The sequence below is a fragment of the Aptenodytes patagonicus genome, chromosome 19 (assembly GCF_965638725.1).
Source record: "Aptenodytes patagonicus chromosome 19, bAptPat1.pri.cur, whole genome shotgun sequence".
Classification (NCBI taxonomy): domain Eukaryota; kingdom Metazoa; phylum Chordata; class Aves; order Sphenisciformes; family Spheniscidae; genus Aptenodytes; species Aptenodytes patagonicus.
This window is the reverse complement of record NC_134967.1, coordinates 6,732,965-6,748,132: the sequence shown is the minus strand read 5'-3', so window position 1 is coordinate 6,748,132 and position 15,168 is coordinate 6,732,965. Positions and strand designations below refer to the sequence as shown.

Here is a 15,168-nt window from a genome sequence, read left to right as displayed (position 1 = left end):
TTTAGATACGGGTTTTTCCTTTGCTGGGGTCTTTCCTTTGCATCTCTGTAGTGGGACCAAATTTGGTTGCCTGGATGTGACATGCAGAAAAGATGCATGAACTTAGAAACGGACACCATGTTTCAAAAGGCGCAGATTTAAGGTCCTTTTCCATTTCCTTCTGTAACTCTGTGTTAGCAGTGTTTTGGCTGTTGCTTTGGCTGTTTGCAGTGGGCTTAAAGATGCCAACAAATTTCTGCTGATGTGGTATTCGGATCTGACGGCAGCGTTCCAGATGCAGTCCTCCTGCAGGCAGCAAAATCACGTCAGATTGGGTCATGGCAGACAGACAAAATGTATACATTACTGCCGTCATTCATCCATCTCAACTTGTCCGTGCCTTTCACTTTCTTCATACCTAATGCTTGTGAAGAATCCAAGGACCATGTAAAATTCCATATAAATCCGTGTCTTGTCCTCTAAGCAGTGTATGATGCCTGCTGCTGTAATCCGATTTCCGTGACTGTGCTTTACACGAGAAATTTGCTTTCCTTCCCCATTAGAAGATGGGGATGGGAGGGGACAAATTTTTTGTTTGCTTATTCTTTCTGGTTGGGTTTCCTGAACCTACAAGACAACCCTAAAACACGATTTGTGTTTTCTTTGTATACTGGAAACATGATACTCTGCACCTCCAGGTCCCATGTCAGCAGGACTGTCCTTTTTATTTCGTTTATCTTTAAGGACAGCCTTGCTTCCACTGGAGTAATTTGTCCCAGGTTACTCACGGAGTAGATGTGGCTTGCCCACCCCCCGAAGGCATTCATTCGCGGGGGAGGGTTTTGCCTCTGTGAGCGGTTTCCAGGCTCGACGGAGGAACTCTGAGGTCGGTGCCCGCAGGCAGCTGAGGTAAGGCAGGAGCCCACGGCCGCGACCCCCACGGCCTCCTCCGGCCGCGGCGGCCTCCTTTTGTGCGGGCTTGAGGAGACTGAGGAACCGCCTTCCGCGCCCGGCCCGGCTCTCTGGCGAGAGGGGAGCGGCCCGGCCCGGCCCCCCCCCGGGCGGGGGGGAACGAAGGGGTCCCGGCGCGGCGGTGCCCATTGGCCCGGCCCGCGACGGGGCGGCGGCGGCCCAGGTGCCGGCCGGGGGCTTGGCGGCGGAGCGAGCAGGGAGCCGGGCCGCGGCCCCGCCGGGCCGTGCCGTGAGTGTCGCCCGCGGCTGCCCGCGCTGCGCCGGGAGCGGAGGGGGACCGCGCCGCCGGCTCCGCTCCGGGGCGGCAGAAAACTGGGCTGACGCTGCCCGGCGGCGGGAGAAGGTGTTCTGATGGGGGGAAGGATCAAAGGGTTTTCTGTATGGCTGAAGATGACCGCAGCGAGGGGGGGGGAGAAGATTACTTTGACCTTAGAGACGGTGAACTTTTCCAGGAGCGAAGGTACGCTTTCAAAATGCTATTCCCTGTGAAGCCTTAAAACTTCATAGAGACTTATTAAAAAACGCTGATTCGTTCATACCCAAGTAATCCATAATACTGGGACAGTCTCCGAGTCGGACGGCAAAACCGACCTGGGTGATGTTAGAGAACATTTACTTTTTGAAGAGCTCGGGTCAAACTCTTGAACAAATATGGTAAACCTGTTTTAAATTTAGCGTTTGAGGTACTAATTTAGCGTCTGCGGTAACACAGCATCTATGGTAGCACCACAAGAGAATGCTGAGACCATTGTAATATTAAACCTCGCTGCTGTTAATGACACTAAAAGCAAAGGCTAATTTACACAAAGTATCATCATCTTGCATTTGTCCTAATTCCTTAGGCTTGTGAGGAACAACTGGCAAGAAAGGCTAATGGAAAAACTCTCAGGGAAATGGGGAGTTGAAAAAGGTTTGTGACACAATTGTAATATCGCTTGGAAGGATCATCTTTTTAAATGTCCTATCTTAACAAATTAATGCCATATTGTTTTGTATTTGTCCTGAAGACCCAGTCAAAGAACGCAAAACTGTTTCTGAAATGTTTGAATGGCTGAACTTTGAGAGCAGCTGAGCTATTGCAATCCTTATTAAATTGCACAGAAGCTGCAAATGTGCACAGTTTCTGAAGTTTTTGTCTTTCTGTAAGAAGTTAATAATTCAACAAACACTGCTTCTGTGCTGCGGTATTGAAGTACACACTAGTAATGCCGGGGCACGTGGTTTGAGAGAGTATTTGAGGTACCTGAAACAAAGTTCTATCAGTTGTAAGTCAAGCATAGATTTCACCAGAATGAACGGAAGCCTCTGCTTGATACCAAGGCATGGTCCATCCCTGATCCTAAGTGAAGACCTTACACTGCAAGTCTCAGTGAAGCCCAGCTAGACGTGAGCACATATGCATACGAGATCCAACATTTGTTTCTGTAGCGCGGCTGTGGTTTGCCATGTGCCGAACTTTGATTTTGTGAAACTTCTCTGCGTTACCATTTTTAATGATGATGCCCATATTTAGGCCTTGTGAACTTTTACAGTGTTGCTGCTGTAAGTGGTTTGTGTCCTGACAGAACAATCTGCCTGCCTTAGACTTTCTCTAGAACAAGTGGAATTGCTCCATCATCGGCATTTACATCAGGTTAAAGCTGAGCAACATTTTGGTCTTGGTAAAGACACTAGCAGAAGTATATGGAATTTAATGATGAGAAACACACATATATGTTTGTTTGTTTTTTTTTTTTTTTTTAATTCTTGAGTGTAAAATTCCTTCACCCCTATCTCCAAAAAAGAGAAATGTTATGAGAGACTGGAAAACCATGTATTTAGATCTGAGATACATTTCTGTAATACATTAAAATAAGAGATAATTTAAAAGAAGCCCCAAATCAGTATAATCTCTGGTAGCCTGACTGTATTCTAAAAAGTAATTATGCAAATGCCAAAGGTCTATTTATGTGTGGTTTATTGGGATAAAGAGAGCTATGTCATATTACAGGATCCCATTAAAAATGTGGCTATAAAAGGATTTGGATTTTCAGATCTGATCCATGAAAAAGAGTGACTTGTATCCTGCAGATGTGATTACAAAGTGTTTTGTGGAAATGGCAGTGGCAAATGACAAAGTCAATGCAAATGATTTTTGTTCTATTTCCCCAGTCCTTCAAGATACACTGCTTACCAGATGCGCTGCCTCTTGGGCACAGGCTTCCTTGGGATTATGTCATGGAGGAAGAGCATGCAAAAATATATATATTTTTCATAATCTTTGAGTCTTCAGGAATGGAATTTTCCAATGTCCCAGCAGGAGCCCTGAACTGGCTCTTTTTTTCTCTCACGCTGTGCGTGAAAAATAACTGCTTGTGGGAAGCTCCGTGTACATCTGGATATGTTTGTTGGACTTGGACAGAGTGATAGTCACAGTGCGTGCTGGGGATTTCCTTAAGTGGGCACAGCGTGGGCAGAGGGAAATGGTCACTCCCACGTTTTTGAAGTGTTTTGGTAGGAGCCAGCCACAGCAGGAGAGGCAACAGGAGCTCCACTCACAGCAGCGTTCCCCTCTGAGACCCACTCCCAGTAGGAGATATTGTCACAAGTGGTGTCACCACCTGATGAGGCCATTGGAACCAGTCAGATGCTATCCAGAAGCACAGCCCCGCATGTATCGCTGTAGGTATTGACATTCATTTCAACTGAAGTTTCTAAGCAGTCAGTGCCCTTATTTTGTGAGGTGCTCAGTACAAAAATGAGATAATGCACATTGCATCTAAAAGGGATGTGAAAGTTTGGGTGGTTATTATTGGGTTTGGGGAGTTTATGTCCATACTAACGTATTGCAGCCATTGATAAAATCCTCACCTGGATGCTCCCCAGTCTCTTGAATTTGGATCCTGCCATGTTGGACCCATTGCTCTTGAGTGTTCCTTGGGATTTATAGGCTGCAGCACTGACTCTGTCCTTGATTTCTTGGGCACAAGCTCTGTTACCTTTGCACAGAAATGGGACCTTGCATCTCCATTGCCTGAAGCCCTCAGGACTGTCGTTGGTACTGTAGACTCTCGAGTGAATCTTACAGGACAGTTTGCAGCATTCCAGCCACATGAGTCCTCGGAATTAATAGTGCATCCCTTCAGGGACAGCCAGTCATTCAGACATACCTCATATACAGGCCATGGCATTGTATCCAACTGCAATTTCTTTATTTTTTAGTTAACACAGAAAATGTGCAGGCTGAGGGGAAAATACCTATGGATGCCATTTCCACACCTTGGCTTCCTCTGTATTCCTGATTGTTTTCTTGATGCTGGGAAATCCTTAGTGAGCACTAAGCATCACTTGTCTTAAACTTTCTCTGTTACTTTAGTTGAAAAGCAAATGAGTGAAAGTTCAGTGTTTTCACTGCCAAATGCAGGTGATCTATCAGTGTAACAGAGGTACTACAGAGGTACTGCTATTTTGCTGAAAGTGGAATGCTAAAGAAAACACTCCAATGGTGTGTTTTTGCACGGCATGTTTGAGTTAGCCTTCAGCTGGTTAAAAATTCTGTCCGGTCTTAAAATTGTCCCCTGTGTGAAAATTCCCCCCTGAGAACTAAAGAGCGTAGAGCATTGATGTGGGCCGTTAATTCTTCATAATGCTTGTGAACTGATCAAGTCTATGTGTGGGATAAATTATTCAGCTGATAATGAATGAGGAAGCTGTTTGAGACTCAGTATTAGATACGGGATTAGCAGTCCTATTCCATCTGATACAAACACAAGTCCTAGCTTCAGGTTTATAGTCTCTGAAACAACAGCCAACATGGACTTCGGGGAAATTTAAACTGTAGGATGTTCTGGGAAGCCAAAAGGTTTCAGCTCCTGTCAATAATAATGTAGACTGCAAAATAATCACAGTGTGTTGTATGTGCCTGCTGTGCTGTAATCCTTCATATATCTTAGGCCAAGCAGGAGAGGAAGAGCATTTCTTATAAGAAATGCTGATAAGAACAATATAATAGAGTCAGAAAGCTTGTATTTGAGCCCAGTTAGAGCTGGGTGACAGCTGAATTACCTTATTCTTTAGTGCCATAAATATAAAGTTAAATTTTGAAGGAAGCTTGCTTAGAGACAGCAGGAGAACGGTCTTTTAGGATGCTAGCAGGAAGCAAATTCAGATTTGGAGTTGGGAAGTTTCTTACTAGTAGTGAAACAACACGCAACTGCTGACCATGGTGTCCAGTGGTTAGAGACATGAAAAACAAATCAGCTGAGTTACGGGCAGAGTTTTATCTACTGAAAGTATTAGGCAAATGACTCTGAATTACGAATTCAATAACAGCAATCTGCTCGTAGAGTTTTTAAGGACAAAAATTTTCTGAATAAATAACCCACAATGGATGAGACGTGACACTTTGAAACATGTCCTGGTTTCATAGCAATCCTCATTGCCAGCTGTGCAAGGTCTGGCTGAGAGCTTGGAGATTGCAATCTGTAGATATCTACCTTTAATGCTCCCTAATGGGTGACATCCAACATTCTCAGCAGAGACGTGAATGCAGGATGGAGTTTTAGAGTGGAAAAGGTCCACAACAGTGAAAGCTTTTAGACCACCCACTTGGAATGAAATGAAGAATCTGCACTGTCTAATAATCATGACCTGCGATGGGAGAGACAGGACTGGTGATTTCTAGTGGGCACTTGAGACAACCCACCTATTGATGACCAGAGGCGCCCGCCCTCCCTCCCTCCCCAGCTGCATAAACAGACTAGTTTTGCAGAGAAAGATTACAAAATCATGCTGGCAACTTTCTTTCTGGGCTGTATACTTAATAGTAATCAAAGCCAAATGTAAATAAAGTATGTCTGATGAGAGAAGCATGCTGCCCAAATTTGCTTCCTATTTACACCAGTTAAATGTGGATAAAATCCAGGTCATTCTTTTCTGTAATCTACTACCCACCCAGTCAGAGCTGGGAAAGCTTCTTCTGACAGGGGCTTGTTTTTAATATCAGGGCTCTGTTTAATGTCAGCTTCTCCAAATGAAATCAACATTATCACCCAACGTTGATGTGATTACTTTTATAAGTTGCAAGTGATGAATAGCAGAGGGGTGCAGGAAAAACAAGCACAGTAATAAAAAGGAAAGGATTTTTCAAGTGGATAAATGTAAGTCAGTTTTCTCCATGGCTGATATTTTGACTTCCATCTGTTCTAGCTTATATACTGCTCCTCTACGAAAAATAGAAATTTAAAACTCAGAAGGGGCAAAGTAATAGATTTGTTGTAAATTGTGTGCCAGCTAGTAAATTTCTAAGATTTGCTGTCACTTCCTATTGAAGTTGGAAAGGAAAAGTCAGTGGAAGCAAGACAATTGAGTAATCGGCAGCCAGCTCGAAGTTGCTTGGGACTGTGTTGGATTTGCATTTGGTGAGAGTCTCTGTCCATTGTAACTCGCAATCATGAAAGCTTTGCCGCAAACGATTGTACGTATGTCACCACCTTTCCTTGGTTGTCATTCCCTCTTCAGGTAAACTGTGCAGAGCTTGTAAGGGTGACGGTGTTGCATGTGTTCTGGTTGTCCAACATACTGATTTGTTGGTGATGATATCCTCGCAAGCCAACAATTGCTCCTGAAATAAGGCTTAAAGGTGAAGTGTATTTAGAAGGGAGGCAAGGGTTCGTGTGATCAGAGTATGGAATGCTTTGCTTCCTTGAAAGTTACCTGGCTGCTAGATAGCAGTGCCAATGTCAATTGTTAGCTGTTCCAGTGCTGTTTCCAATGAAAGCATATTTGGGTTATGCAATCTGTTGGAATAAGAGGCTTTAATTCGCTCCACAGTTTCTGATGTTTCACTGTGTAGAAGCAAAGAATAAATGGACAAGGTGGCTGGACTTGATTTTATACTTAAGCTGAGGCTGAAGAGATTGAGTTGAATTTGTCTGATGCTGTGATTAGCATCCAGGTTTCCAGATCCAGTGAAATATTTTGAACTCTAGGCTGCACTATATAAAGACTTAAAAAATGAATTTGTAGCACAAGCAAAGGAGGCATTTTAATTGTTCAAGTCTGTGATGTTCTCCTTTAGTCTTAAAAGACAGAACTCTGACTGTCTAAAGCCTATTAATTTGCTGAAAAGTGCTGTTTTCTCAGCTTTAGAATCTGGATGTCTTTTCCCTTCTCCTTTTTTTCCTGTTTTTGTTATGGATGAAAGCAACTTCGAAAGAACTGGTTTTTGGTTTTTTTTAAAGCCTGGATGAGTAGCTGGGGTTGAACATTCAGGGACTCTGTAGAATGGATTACTTGACCTTAACTCTCAATGGTTAAAGTTGCCTGTTCCTGATGAGAAGAAACAATGCAGTATAGTCTTGACCTCCTCAGTAACGATGCCATGAACAGCTGTATTGGTTTCTACACTATCTGGATGAGATATTCCCTCTAAGCTGTTAGAGCCAGCTTAGGAGCAGTAAAATTTGGCCAGCCTCTGTGTTTATTTTTGTCTGTATACATCTGGCATATGCAGGCATAATTGGCTGCTCTTTAGATTTTAGTTTAAAGGCAGAGCTAGAAGACTATTTGAGTGTGGATGTGGGATTCCTGAAGGTACTTTATTTTCATCTAATCATCTGTGGTACCAAAAGAAGCACTTTAACAGTCAATTTCCAGTTTTTATTAGACTGTAGAGTTTGAGGAAACCGATGAACACTCATTTATTCAGACAGAACCGAAACTTCAGGTCTTTAAATGCTTTCTTCCCAATGTGTCTATGAAAAGTTGTCATTCTGAAGTCTTGAGTTGCTGTTGACAAGCTGATTAATTGTTTTTCAGTGAGATCTAGTGTTACCACCAAATACTGGGAGCACATTATGGTAGTTGTGATGACCAAATTATGGGAGGAGAGGCTTTCTATACTGTAGAATGTGCAGGCTAAAAAGTTCTGGCAGATGCTGTTATGTCTCCATTTTACACATGGGGAACTGAGAGATGGAAATGCTAGGAGTAAGGAGCTCTGGAGGCAGAGCCTGAAATTGAAACCTGATAACCATCATTTTTTAACACCCCACAGCCTTTGACTTTGAGGCAGTTCCTAGAGGACAGCAGTCAGTCCCTGACTCATCATTACTAGTGTGTGCTAGTTTCAGAAGAGGATTCAAGGCTTGAATAAATGGTATCATCTCAACTGCCCTTCAGCATATGGCAAGATGATGAAAAGCAAGTGTCAGTTCTGAGAAGGGTGATGAAGGGATGCTACTGTTCAGCTACTGTTCAGCTTCTCTTCAAACCAAAGCTCAGTGCTATTGCAGGAGGGAAGGAGCTTTGGTTTTCCTTTGTGACTTGAAAGAAGATTTGGTCTTCTTGGGTAGCCAGTTTAAGTGTTTTCACAGCCATTTTGTATGCCTATAGATGTGCCTAGAAGCTGGGTGGTCAAACAGGTTATGGAAGTGACGTAGCAGGAGAATTTGTTACAGCCTTACACTTCAATTATTTCACTTTGCAGAAATGAATGGTTTAGATACATGTATAAAAAATTGAGGTGAGATCTTATATATGTCTGTTACCTTTTACTGAATCTCTTAAAACCCTTTATGGACATAAATAATTAGGCCCACGTTCCTCAGGCAGGAAGAAAACTAATCAGTTTTTTTATTTCAGAGCTGAGCAATTTGAAACAGAGGAGTGAAGGCTAGCCACAGTGGGCTTCACAGCCAGGTATTTAGGGTGGCTCTTGGTTTTTCAAACCATGTTACTTTAATAGTTAGCAAGAATTGTCAATTAACTTTCAATGTGTACAGTTGCACAGCATCATGTGTAATTCCTACTGCAGACATTCCTCCTTTATGAAGGTTTTCTATTCTGTAACTGAAGAGCAGATCCCTTGGACCTGGGAGAGAGTTGTGAGTTTGGAGAGTGTGTTTTAAAATATATGTCTTGGAAGCCTGTTACGTTTATTTATTGACCAGGTGCCTTATCAAGCTGAGCCTTTCTTGTTTCAGGGAAAAGAGCGTTCTTGGCAAAATGGAGCACTTGCAGATTATGGTTCTTCTAATGAGAGGTCTCTGAAAGGAAGCAGGCAGAGGAGTTTGCTTTGCAGAGGAAAATCCATAAAGTATCTCTAGAAAAAGATGAATCACTGCTGCCTTCAATTATATGGCATTCTTACTGAGAAGATTATCTACAGGAATGTTTGTGTGTCTGACAACATTTGCATGCCCAGGGATTAGTAAGAAATTGTTCTGAAGCATCTTATGCATGTGGAATGGTCAAGACTGTGGCTTTGGTATAGCTGTACTGCCCAGACGAGATGGTGTAGGTATGGGGATAGGAACCCGTAGCACAGATCAAGGAAAGGTGGTTTTATGGCTGACGTATTAGTAGAATTCATCAAGGAATGTTGTTTAACGTTTTCTGTGCTGCTAGGCCTATCCATACCAAACTCAAATTGTGTTGTGTGCTGCTTTTTCAAGATATGTACATTCCCATTGACATCAACTTCTCATGGCCGTTTTAATTGATGTTCTAATACCATTATAATACTTGTTGATGCCTGCTACTTCTGCCTTGATCCATTTATGGCTTGCCCATGAACTGAGCCATAGACAAATGAAAAAGTTAGGAAAAAGGTAGGTAGGCAGGCAGGCCAGCCAGGGCAGTAGGCTTTCCAGCTGTTGAATGAAATCAGGTTCTGCAAAGAGCTCGGTTTCAGCGTAAGGATCCTCCTGCAGAGTTGTCCGCAGCTGTCAGTGTGAACGTGGTGCTACTCACAGTGCCACTTCTTTCTTGTTCTTCCTCTTTGCTTAGTAATACTCCATTTATTTTGTTTTTACAGTCCCTCGGATCAATGGCCATCCAAAACTGGACAGACACCGTGAGCACCCTCCTGGTTATGACAGCTCTTCTACCATGATGAGTAGTGAGCTGGAATCCAGCAGCTTCATTGACTCTGATGATGATGACAACACAAGCAGGTAGGGCATTGGCATAGTGACTGAGCTGTTAAATACTGTTTGCATCTGTTTCCCAGCCACTTGACTGTATTTCTGGGCTTTCCTGAAACACGTTGACTGGCGAAATGAGAAGATTTATATCTTCTCGGATTCAAAATATCTATTTTTAAAGATGTAAAATCAATCAAAACTAATATTCTTCCCTTTCCTGGCTGCAGTGACAGCATTCTCTGAACACTGTCTCTAGAGCTGTTGTTCATCCAAATGAGCTATGAAAACCCATTACAGATTTCTATTAATTGTCAGAGAACAAGATTACAGACCTCTGGTGGTTCATAGAGATCTGTGTAGCTAAAACAAATAAAAAGTAGCTAAAACATGATATTCTTAAATTCTAGGCAGAATGGAAGCAGCAAAGAACAACTAGTCCTGGAGATGCTGAAACATTTGCTACGTTTACAAACAGATTATTAGCTTATTGAACTCAGTGGATCTATTTGGTCTTGCAGTTAGTCATATCTTAAAAACCTGTTGAAGAACAGCAGTTCCTTCAAATTCTGTTTAAAGGCTGGGTGTTTCCAAAGGGTTGACAGGGTAACTAAATGAACACTTAAGATTTGGTCCTGAATTAGTTTCAAGAACTTATTTTGCAGTTACAGTGAAGTTGCCAACACCTGAAGATACAGAAAATTAGCCTTCTGCATGCTTTGTACTTCACCTGGGTATTCATGTGCATAAAGGGTTGGCAAGAACAGTAGTTAACCTGAATGTACTCTAAGCCTTCCTAAAGCCTTTAGGGCTTCTAACCCTCCTTCCCTCCCTAAAAAATCAAGCCCACAAAAACAACAACCACCCTGCAGCTGACTTTGTTTCTTGTAAATAAATTAATCATTTCCATGGCAGCAAGATATGCAGTAGGGCAGGATTAGCACAGTCAGGGTGGCCACTGAAGCACATTATACTAGACCCAGCTAAACCTTTCTATATTAATAAAATAAAGCTTCCTGCGTCTGACCTGAGAAGAAAGAGACTTGGAAGCTGCTGTGCAGGCCTTTTCCTTTCTAGGCTAGGGCAGAAGCTTTTGGCACACAGAATAGCTGCCAGGCCAGCTAGTCAGGAAGAACAACTAAATGGAATGCTCCAAGGTATGCTGTTGTGTTACAGTAATGATGTTCTCAAGCAGATGAGAGATTGTGCTGGCAGGGAGAAGTTTTCTTTAGAGGCAAATACAGCCAAATAGAAAATCGAGCATGCTCCAGATCTGCTGGAGACAGCGGCCTGGGGAAAAAGAGGTTGAAGGGGGTAAGTTTGTTTAATAACAGCTGATGAACTCTGGTGTCAGAACCTGCATTGTAAAGGAGATTGTATGTGGAGGAGGTCACTGAGAGAAGAAATTGGATGTAAAGGATGTTACTGTCTTGGAAGTGAAGAGGTTGTACGGTTGAGGATGCTTTTCTAACTGTGTGTTTGACATCGGTTTATTTTACTTTTAACGTGGAGCAGTGCAGCAGAGTTGGTTAGTTTTGAGTTCAAGAAAGTTCTGTTGCATTTAGTTAAAGAATAATTTTTTTGTTTCACTGAATTAATTTGTTCACAAATATTACAGGACAGTACAGAACCCTTCAAGTAGTGTGAGTGCAATAATGTATTTCCTTTGTTTTCAAAGTATGATATAATGGAACGTTAATGTTATTTGCTGGTATTAGGAGGTATTTTGAGTACAGATTGATGTAGGGAGCTCATGGTAAACTTTACATTAAGAGTCTTCTTTCAGTCTTCTGTTAAGCAAATAAAGGTCTAGCAGATAAGACCTCTGTAGCTGTAGGATTATTGTCAGCAACTTGCAATTAGTATTCTCAGTTCAATGTAACTAAAAATTCACTGCAAAAAAATTGACGTTTATTTCTCATTTAAGAAATTAACATCAGTTCTTTATAGACTATATGGATAAGCTTTCTTTAACAAATTGTTACCTTTTTTCCCTTCCTTTGGGGAATGTAGAATGGACAAATTATTATTACTCGTTTTAAAAATCTCTCCTGTGGGATTTATTAGACTTCCTGTTAGAAGTGCAGTCAGGGTTTTGGCCAGTAGCTAGTGCAGGAAATTGGTAGTTACGATTCCAGATTTGTTTTTGATCTTTGCACTTTATTTTTCCCAAAAGCTCAAATCTTGTTTTGCTCATCAAATTGTAATAATAGCTTTTACTCATTTCTGGGGATACTTCAGAGATCAAAATATTACTCCTCATTAGAATACGTTTGAGCTGCTATTTAGCATCCAGATACTCCTAGAATGAGAGTTATGCAGTGTTTATGAGTGATTCAGCAAGGTTACATTAAGGCTATGGATTTAAAAGAAATTACAAGAAGGGATGATGAAGTGTACCGTAGCTACATGAAAATAGATATAGGCTTGACTCCTTTTTAAGAAATTGCAGAGACTGTGAAACCTGATGTTTACAAATATGCTTTCACACAGTGTGGGAGTCTTGCTGAAACAAGCTGTCTTGCCTTCTTACTTACACATAGGCTGATTTAAGGCACTTTAAGTCATTGTTCAGCTTCCCCCAAGAAGGGGTGAAAAAACTGAGTTGAGTAAGCTCTCCATTTATGGTCTCTGCAGTGTAATAAGTAACATTTTGTCCTGGTTTCTGTTCGGTTAAACCATGACATGTTTTCTAATATTTATCTGTATAGAAACCAATGTATAAGCACACAAAAATGTTTCTGCAGTGCCTTCTGATCATCAGTTTTGTGCAACTAATGTGAGAGGTTGTCTGGCTCAAGTAGTTACTTCTCTGAAATATTGTCTGTCCTCTTGAACTAAACCTGAACTATGGCTTTTCTAAGGAACTGATTTCCATTCTGCTGAGCATTCCATTCCATTCTGCTGAGCAGAATGAAAAAAATACTACAGAATAGAAGAACTTCACTTCTCACATATTATCATCTGGTAACAGAAGTTCAGAGATTTGCCAGTAAACTCTGGTTTTGCTGGTTTAATTTAAAAGAAAAATCCAAAATGTTCACTGCTTACAGAGGAATCTAAACTTTTGATCATGTATTGAAATTGAATGAATTTTCCAAAGCAGTCTCACCCCCAAGTTGCCAAAGTAAATAGGGAGGGCAAAAGTGAAGAAGGAACAAGATGCTGATATTAGCATAAGCTAATTGTTCACACCTTCATCACCTCAGCTGTGCTCTGTCTGCCTTTCTGCGGTGTACTTCGACTTTTCTTCTTTTTTTCCAGTCCATCCTTTTGGACTCATACCTGATATATCTCTCTAAAGACAGTAATGAAAGTATTTTTGTGTCCTGTACTTGATGGTAGATTAAAATATCCCTTCTAAGGACTCAGAGTCAGAGAGCAATTCTGTTTTCTAGCGATACTCGGTGCTGGCAAAAGGTATTTTTGTCCAGTCCAATTTTAGAAAATCAGACTAAAAGCTGGAAATAATCATTCTTTGTTTTTCTGAGCAACACCATATTGATGTGCACTAGAGCAGGAGGAAGAAATTGGCATAGCTAGTCAGCCTCGGCAGCCAGCAGATCTCATGTGCTGTCTGTGATCAGGAAAAATATTGACAGAGGAAGTATACTAACATACAGTGGAAGGTACTTTTAAGTTGCTTACTTCTTAGGATGTGAAGTGCCAGATTACTACCAAGACTGCTTGAGACAAAGAAATTCAGTGAACTGCCTGCTGAAACTCTACTATTCCTATCCCTCGTTTCCATAACTTGCTATCCAGATAAAATGCCTGTTGGCTGGAAAGTGGAGGAAGAACTTTGCTACTGGGTGAATTCCCATCGTGATCTCCTGCTGCAGGCAGGTGTGGCTTTCAGTGTAGTTTTTCTCTCCGTTTTTTTTTCTCTGCTATATGAACATTGCTAATTCAAAATTGCTTTTTACAGTAGGTAGTGTTAGCTGGAGGCATTACCCCTTTCAGGGACATAGTAATGGGAACCTGAATAAATGAAATGACGTGTATGAATTTAATGAATTCCCTTTATCCACAGTAACCATTAGAAGATGAAATTCTAAAAAAGTTGGTGACAGGAAGTACTGCGTACTCCTGAAGTGATGCACAGTGGGATAAAGGCATAAAATAGGATATGGCAGTAGGTGAAATATGTGTGTAAACAATGAAAATCAATTGCCTGGATGCTGTGAATGACTTTGAAGTGTGATTATAGTAGCCAGAAAGACAGATAAAATTTCAAGGTTTTTTCTTTTCTGTTACGGACTAGCTCAGCTGTCTTCAAAACTAGTGGAAAGTCTTGCCTCATCATGCGAAAGAGCAGGGCTTTCACACCCTCGTGTTCTGTCTGCAGCAGGGAATAGAGCCTGTGAGCAGAGGGTTTGTTTGCAGATTGGAGCGCTGAATTCATACTCTAGTCAGTGGAAGAAGGGCACTCACATCTCTCTCATAGCCTTTGAAGGTATCTTGTTGCTTGACTTGTGTTCATGCAGAAAAGCTTTCCCCAGTCTTTTGCCTCTTTGCTTTTTGCTGCCCTTCTCAAAGAGCAGGCAGGTTCACTGTGATGTGAGCAACATGCCTTGCCTGTCCTCAAATTCTCCTAAACTGTTGTGTGCTGCAAAGTTTTAGCTGAATCCTACTAATGAGATGTTCTGGGAGAGAAGAGGAGGAGAGCAAAATCGGAGAGGAAATAGGAAGAGGGAAAATATTGGTAGTAAAATCTAAGAGGAGGTTTTTGTGTCAATGTTTGCCAGCACTTTCAAGAAGAGTGGTGAATGTTGCACACGTCCAATTTTGGGAGCCCTGCATTTGAGAGACCTCTTTATTTTTCCTGTTGAAAAGGTAAAGCCTCAGAAAACCAGGTGCTGTGAGCTGTTTCCACAGGTCAAGAATTAGCAAATTTTTGATCTCTTTTGAAAATACCACCTCTTGGCTCTTTAAATTAATTTGCCTTGCTGGGAGGGGAAAAAAGGGAGTGTGTGAGGTTAACATGCCTGAAATAGTTTTGTGACTCAAAGAGAATGTCAAGAGATTCACACCCTCTGAGCAGTTCCATCGTCTGTAATATTCAGCTCAGTATGCTTGACTAAAACACACCTACTTTATGCAAGATGGGTTTCCTGGTGTGGTGGGTTGTAATCTCATGACAACAAGCTCCTTTTTGAAGTTCCTGGTATCAAGTTTTGCTTGAGGTATTCTAGCATTCCTGCATGTGGCTAGAACTTTGAACAGGGACATGGAGAACGGGGAAAAAGACTGGCACTGTTTTCTTTGTGACAATGCCAGTTCAATTACTTGTGTTGTATAGGGTTGGGGTTTT

At 41.7% G+C, this 15,168-nt stretch overlaps 1 protein-coding gene across 4 annotated transcripts in view; it reads left to right on the top strand.

The window, feature by feature from the left end:
* DVL1 (dishevelled segment polarity protein 1) overlaps positions 1-15,168 on the top strand; it is a 104,622-nt gene that overhangs the window by 67,165 nt on the left and 22,289 nt on the right. For 3 of the 4 annotated variants that reach the window (XM_076356398.1, XM_076356399.1, XM_076356401.1), the window contains exon 5: positions 9,749-9,887. In XM_076356398.1, the coding sequence (XP_076212513.1) occupies positions 9,749-9,887 (139 nt within the window). Of the gene's footprint in view, positions 1-3,077; positions 3,613-9,748; positions 9,888-15,168 lie in introns of those variants that run through there. The other variant, XM_076356400.1, reaches the window with a different exon arrangement.